Source organism: Alligator sinensis, unplaced genomic scaffold, assembly GCF_000455745.1.
Source record: "Alligator sinensis unplaced genomic scaffold, ASM45574v1 scaffold1408_1, whole genome shotgun sequence".
Taxonomy (NCBI): Eukaryota; Metazoa; Chordata; order Crocodylia; family Alligatoridae; genus Alligator; species Alligator sinensis.
In genome coordinates this window covers 410,799-417,686 of record NW_005842519.1, presented here as the reverse complement: position 1 = coordinate 417,686, position 6,888 = coordinate 410,799, and the positions used below count along the sequence as shown (strand labels likewise).

At 59.7% G+C, this 6,888-nt stretch overlaps 1 protein-coding gene across 5 annotated transcripts in view; it reads left to right on the top strand.

The window, feature by feature from the left end:
* Positions 1-208: 208 nt before the first annotated feature.
* DYSF (dysferlin) overlaps positions 209-6,888 on the top strand; it is a 198,223-nt gene continuing 191,543 nt past the window's right edge. For 2 of the 5 annotated variants that reach the window (XM_025213299.1, XM_025213297.1), the window contains exon 1: positions 209-1,086. In XM_025213299.1, coding sequence (XP_025069084.1) covers positions 999-1,086 — 88 coding nt within the window. In that variant the 5' untranslated portion in view covers positions 209-998. The remainder of the gene's footprint in view (positions 1,087-6,888) is intronic. The other 3 variants (XM_025213301.1, XM_025213300.1, XM_014523658.2) reach the window with 3 other exon arrangements.

Genomic DNA, 6,888 nt, shown 5'->3' with positions numbered 1-6,888 from the left:
TGGGGTGGAGCAGAGGTTGTGTGCCCCCCTCCCCCATCTGCCCCTGGGTGCAGACCAAGCAGGGTGCTGTCTACACCATGTCCCAGGTGCCCCCCTCCAGCCCCACAGCTGTCCAAGCGCAGCGGTGCGGCTGCTTTGGGCTCAGCCCCGGCGGGCACTGGGGCACGCTGCAGGGCTCAAGAGTGGGCACGGAGATGGGCCTGAAGCCACCTCACTGCTACGCTCCTGGCCCGTCGGTGTCAGGCCTCGCTGCCTCTGGGAATCAGGAAGTCGGTGGCGGGGACCCTGGCTCGGAGGCACCGGCGTGTGCGGAGCTGCGTCATGTTTTTCCTCCAGACCCCAGGCTCTGATTCAAGCTGGTAGCTTTCTTCTTTTCCCCCTGTCTCTTCTTTGCACCGTCTGTTCCCATTATCCTGACGCACCGGGGCAGGGCCTCGTGCCCGCTGGGCTGGAGCTGGGGGGCCTGCGTCTCCGCTCGTCGCCACTGCTCCCTGACCCCCTTTCTGGCACAAGCAAGGCCCCTGGGTCATTGTGTGCCTGTGCGTGAGGTGCGGCCCCTCTCTGTACCTCAGTTTCCCTTCTCACGCTTGGTCTTGTGCAGTTATCCTGACAGCTGTCTCGGGTCTTAATGGGCTCTTTGCTGGGCCTGTAGCTCCAGGGTGGGACTCTCCGGTCACCTTGCACACCGGCCGGTCCCAAGGACAGGGTGGCACCTTCCTGTCCTGGCTGGTGGGGTCTTCGCTGTCTCTTAAGTGCCAGCGGAGAGGGGCTGCCTGCCACTGCTTTCCTGGGTGGCCTTTGGCAAGTCACCCATCCTCCGGGAGCAGCATCGTCCCCGTGCCACCGCCTCGCTGCCCGGCCTTGGTCGCGTCCCTCCCACCTCCCCATGACGACCCGCGCCCGTTCCCCTTTAAGAGCGGGGGGAGGGCCCGTGGGAACGCCCTGGAGCAGCCGGGAGCGGGGCCGGGAGCGGGGCCGGGATCGGGGCCGCCGCGGGGATGCTGCGGGTCTTCGTGCTCCGGGCCGAGGCGGTGCAGACCCCGGACACCGACATCAGCGATGCCTACTGCTCCGTGCTCTTCGCCGGTAGGGCCGGGCGGGGGGTGCCTCCTCCCGCCCTCTTTATCTGGCTGTCCGTCCATCCATGTGTGCGTCTCTCCCTCGCCCGTCTGTCTGTCTGTCTGTCTGTCTGTCACCCCCCCCGCCCCGTGCCTGTCTTGCCTGAGCACCCGTCTGTGTGTCTGTCCCTCGCTGTATCTGCTGCGCTGTGTATGTATAGATCCCTCCGTGTGGATGTGCATGTCCACCCAGCCCCTGTCTGCAGCGGGTTGTCTGTCCAGCGCCGTCCTTCCTCTGGCTGGCCCCTTCCGGCCACGGTCCCCAGGGCTGGGGGGGGGGGGCCCGCACCCCCGGGGCGGGGGGGGGGGGGCGCCACCCCCGCCAGGCCTCTCTCCTCCCTGCAGACGGGGAAACTGAGGCAGGCGCAACGAGGGAGGTGCGTTTAGTGCGGTGCTGGGAGGCCCAGCCCCGCTTTGTGGCACCAGGATGCGATCTGCTGCCTTGGGCGAGGCCAGAATTTGGCCCCGGGGAAAGGGGTTCTGCACACCGAGGGGTTAAGGCTGCTTCCCACTCCTGAGAGGCCCCAGACTGGTCCCAGTCTCTTCCCTTTACTGGTCCCAGTTCCCCACCCAAACTAGTCCCAGGCTCTTCCCCTTACTGGTCCCAGTTCCTCTCCCATCCTGGTCCCAGCTCAGGCGCAGGCGCCCCCCAGGCGGGAGCAGCTGCCAGCCGGGCTGGGGACGGTTCCAGGCGTCAGGGCCTCGGCTCCGGCTCAGGTTTCTGCGACGCTTTCCTTTTCTAACCCCGGGCCCGATTCCCCGTCCGTTCCCCACGGCCTGACCCACCGACCCGGGTCTCATTAGGCCTCCTCATCACCGGTGATGCTCCCTTTGGCCCTGCTCCCACGGTCTGGGGGCTGGGATGGAGACTGGGGGTCCCCGGTGTCCCCGGCTGTGCGGTGGGGAGAGAGACAGGAGCAGATTTTCCCCCGGGGAGGGGGACCAGGGCGCTGTGCTTAGCTCAGCTCTGACCTTGGCTGCCTTCGTGCCTCAGTTTCCCCTCAGCAAGGCAGGAGGGGGGAGCAGACCCCACTTCAGTGCTCAGAGGCACATGCCGAAGCCCCCGTGACCTTATTGTCCATGCTCTTGCCCCACTGATGCTAGGACAGCCCGGGCTGCCCGGGGTACCAGCTCCCCAGCTGTCTCGGAGCCTGGCTGTGCCCACGGAGCGGGCTCCTGGTCGTGCATCTCTGCGAGCCCGGAGTAACACAGCCCCATTGTCTGTCCAGCCTTGCCCAGGGAGCTGGGCTGAGCAGCTGTCAGTCCAACTCGGGTCCAGCAAGGCAGGCGAGGCAGCTCAACCCCCCCGCAGCCTTTGCTGGAGACCCTGGCGGGGGGGACTCCCCATGCACTTGGCCTCCGAGTGACACCATGGGCAGATCTAGGGTTTGGAAACGGCGGTACTTGAAGGGCTGCCACAGAGAAGAGGGAAAGCATCTGGTCTCTTGCTGCAGAGAGGAGGATGCAGAGTCACAGCTGGAATTTGCAGCAGAGTTGATTTAGGTTGGAGATCAGGAAGCATTTCTTCACTGTCAGAGCAGGGAGATGGTGGGAGAAACGCCAGATTAGTATGAACTGGGGGGGGGGTTACCTTTCTTTGCAGCGGGGGCACAGCCTCTCCCTGCCGTGTCTTGAGCATCTACTAACAACCGTTGCAGCAGTAGGATGGAGATGCACCCCTCTGTGGGTAGCCAAAATGTTTCTAACCCACTTTACACCGGGCTAACAACTAACTGCATGTCTTAGATCGTGTCAACCAATCTACAGCATCCGTGTGCCTGTGTAGCTACAAGGTCCAGCGTCCTGCCTTGTCTTCCAGCTCTCCCAAGCCAATATAATAATCGGGATTTTAACCTCTTTATTCATGCACCTGGCTAATGCAATTTCCTGGTGCACAAGGTGCGGAGGCATGGGCAGAACAGGGGAGGATGGGAATATCGGAGAGGAGCAACAAGGTGACCTGGAGGGCTGGGGTGAGAGAAAGGAGTGTGCAATGTAATGGGGTCAAGTACAAGCTTCTGCCCAAGGGTGGAGACTCCACCGGCCCCCTGGGCAGCCTGTTCCAGTGCTTCACCACCCTCCTCAGGAGAGTTTTTCCTAATATCCAGCCTCAACCGCCCCTGCTGCAGCTTGAGCCCATTGCTCCTTGTTCTGCGCAACATCTCAAAGGCTACCCCTGCAGTCTTGCAAAGCCCAGTGAAACCTCACGGCCTGCGCTGAAGTACGTAGCTGCACAGAGAAAAGGTATCGCCTTGCATCCCTTGTGATTGCATCTGATACGAGCCTCGACTTCCACCCGATCCCCTTTGGGCTGGAGAGGCAGAGGAGCGAAGTGACGTACTCCAGTGCCGTGTTCAATGCCCCATTGTGCGCCTGCCATCGGCGCTCTGCTCTGCGCTGCCCGATTGAATTACCAGGAAGCCCAGAAGACACTTACCATCATTTAAAGAGCAGACCTGCTTCTTGCTGCTGCTGCTAGTTCCTTATGCTATTTCTTTTGCTTTGCTTGCCCAGTTGCTCTCCTTAAAAGCGGGCTGCGAAGTAAATGCCACGGCTTCGTGTTTGCTACTCTTTTCCCCTTTCCACTGTTGGTGTTGAGCTGCCTGGAGGGAGGTCTGGAAGTTTTCCCGGGGATTTTTTATTGCATCGAGGCTCCTGTCTGGCCTTCCTTAGTTTTGCAAAGTGGCTCTTTTGAGCCTTGTCTGGGATGATGTAGTTGGGGCTGGTCCTGCTTGGAGCAGGGGGCTGGACTCGATGTGACCTCCTGAGCTCCCTTCCAGCCCTCCTGTCTCTGATTTGGAAGTCCAAGTGAGCTGTGAGCTTTTTAAGGCTGAGCAGAGAAAAGCGTGCACATCTTTTAACAAAGACTGTGTTTCTCTCAAGTGTTTGCTGGGCATTTGAGTCTGCTAAAATGCATCCATTTGCCTACAAATCTCTTCCCCTCCCAGGACCGGTCCAGGGCTCGGAGATGGTCACAGAAATGTTCCCATGTACATCGGGGACTTTGGTGCAGCCCCCGGGATGCTTGGCGGCAGGACGCTGTGCAAGTATAGAGGCTTCATGGCCGATGGTGCTGCTTGTGCATTATGCACAGCGCGTGCAGCCTGGGCTCATTATTTCTGTGCATTGCTATAGTATCTCAGAGCCCCAGACTAGGGTTCCCCCGGTGCAAGGTGCTGTCCAGATGCAGCCAGCCAGCACAAAAGGTGGCAGGGGGCTGCCAAACAGGCCCCATTTATGGCCTCCCCAATCTGGACAAAACCCCACTGGCTTGGATGAGCGGGTGCTAGTGCAGACCCAGGCCCCAGGGCCTGACTCTGGATTTATAGGGGACCTGGAGCCTGGCTCTCTTCAGAGCGGGACTATCTGGCATGGGTCAACCCCCAGAAGTCTTGGGGCTCTCCCCATTACCTCTGGGGAGCCAGGCCAGCCGTGCATAAGGGGGCAGGGGTGTGGACCCCTTAACCCTGCAGTGCCTGCTTGGCCTGTGTTAGCAGGGCAGGCTCTCTGCTCAGCGCACCAGAGGCGCTGGGGGGAGTGGGGGGCAGCAAGCAGAGAAGCTGGCTCTTGCCTCTCCGCAACTCTCTGGGCCTCAGTCTTTCAGTCTGTAACATGGGAGCAATGCAGCTTGTGGACCTGGGCTCCGGCAGGGTGCAGGGGTGTGCACATACATACCTGGGGTGTGCCCGGAGGAAGCTGGAGTCGGTAGGGGCATTTCTGTTCAGGCAGCAATTGACTTCATGGCTGACTACCATCTCCCCTGATCCCTGTTAATCTCTCTCCACTCCACAGGTGTGAACGCCCCTCTCTCCTTTCTAATGCTCTCTCTGCTCCACTTTTCAACCTCTCCTTTCTTCTGCAGCATTGCTATCTCTTAGCCATGCCTGGAAATGTCTCACTTCTCTTTCCCAGCCCCGTAGGCTGCTTTTACCTCTAGCTAAAAACCTCCTCCGCTCGGGTGTGGTCCTATGAACTCAGGCGTAGAAACGACTAACCGTGATGTCTTGGAGGGACTGTCAAGAAAGAAAGATTTTGTTTTATGAATAAGAGGCATGCATTTACCTAGAATAACTACAGCACTAATGGCATAATAGCTTTGGACTATATTGACTCTTTTTTTAAACATGATGCATACTTTAGCAAATCAGTGCAGCTTCCAAGAGTGCTGTTTGATCTTCAACTGAACAAGATCAATAACCCAGAGAGGTGGCGGGCTCTCCATCCTTGGAGGCTTTTAAGATGTGGATAGACCCAGCCTTGTCTGGGATGATGGAGTGGGGGCTGGTCCTGCTTGGAGCAGGGGGTTGCACTAAATGTGACCCCCTGAGCGCCCTTCAACCCTCATTTGCTATGATCCTGTGAATACTGCAGCGCTATCCCCTTAGCCTATTAGTAAAGCGTCTAGCTTCTCCTGAACTGGAGAAAAACGTGTGATGATTTGTGACGTGCTGCACCTCCCTTGTCAAAACCCTAGATCCGCCCGTGCCTGCGCTCGCTCCTGCCTTCTCGGGGTGCTGTGAGGACGTGTCCGTGTCCGTGTCATTTGCGGCGGAGGGTGCTCCCGCGTGCAGCGGGGAGGGCGGTTCTGCATCCGTCTAGACAGGTTGGCCTGTGCCCATGCATCGAGCTCCAGAGGAAGTGGCTGCAAATTAACCCCGGGCCGGCCCAGGCCAGGCCAGCAGGAGTCACGCGGGGACTGCGGATCTGCGTCCCGGGGAAGCCGGTCTCGGCACGGGCCTCGCGCCTAGTCCCGGTTCAGGAGGTGCCGGGGCTGAAGTGGACACTGCTGCTGCGTTTCAGCACAGTTCATAGACTTGCACGCAAGGAGGGACCTCGAGAGGTCACATCACCCAACCTCCTGCTCCAAGCAGGACCAGCCCGTGTTATTCAGTTTAAGATTGAAGCAAAAACGAATAGGACTGCACTGGAATGAGTTCAAACCAGTTTGCAGGGCTGCGAAGTAGGAGTTTCATGACCAGGAGCAGTGAACAGACAGCAGGATCGCGGGAGAAGGGGTGGCTTGACTGGTGGAGCACCAAGAGCATTAAAACGGAGGGAGGCTCGGTGGGTCGCAGGTGGGGAGTGAAGAGTTGAGAAGGGAGCCGTGAAGCCAAGTGCCTCCCTCAGCCCTGCCAGTCACTCCTTTCTTGACTGCAAAGAAATCCTAGAGCAATTTCTCTGCTGCCAAGAGCTCAGCAGGGCCAAACCGGTCCATCTCGCCCCGTCTCCCCCGTGGCAGAGGTGGAGGCTCTCCAGGGCGAGCATTGGATCTGTGATCCACCCGCTCGTCGACACTCTCCCCGGCATCCAGTGCTGTCGCATTAGAGATGCCCGAGGAAACCGCTCCAACTATTGTGTTGGACAGCCGGGAGTCCATCCATCCTCCGCGAATGCATCCGGCCCCTTCTTGTTAGCCCCTCTCTGCCTTCACCACCTCCTGCGGCAATGACTTCCGCGGGTTAACGGTGCCTCGCTCTTGCTCCTCGCAAACCTGCCACCTGCTCGGTCCAGTGCTGTCGCATTAGAGATGCCCGAGGAAACCGCTCCAACTATTGTGTTGGACAGCCGGGAGTCCATCCATCCTCCGCGAATGCATCCGGCCCCTTCTTGTTAGCCCCTCTCTGCCTTCACCACCTCCTGCGGCAATGACTTCCGCGGGTTAACGGTGCCTCGCTCTTGCTCCTCGCAAACCTGCCACCTGCTCGGTTCAGTGGGTGCCCCTCACTCCGGTCCACGCCTTCCGTGGCTTTGCAGACCTCTCCCCGACCCC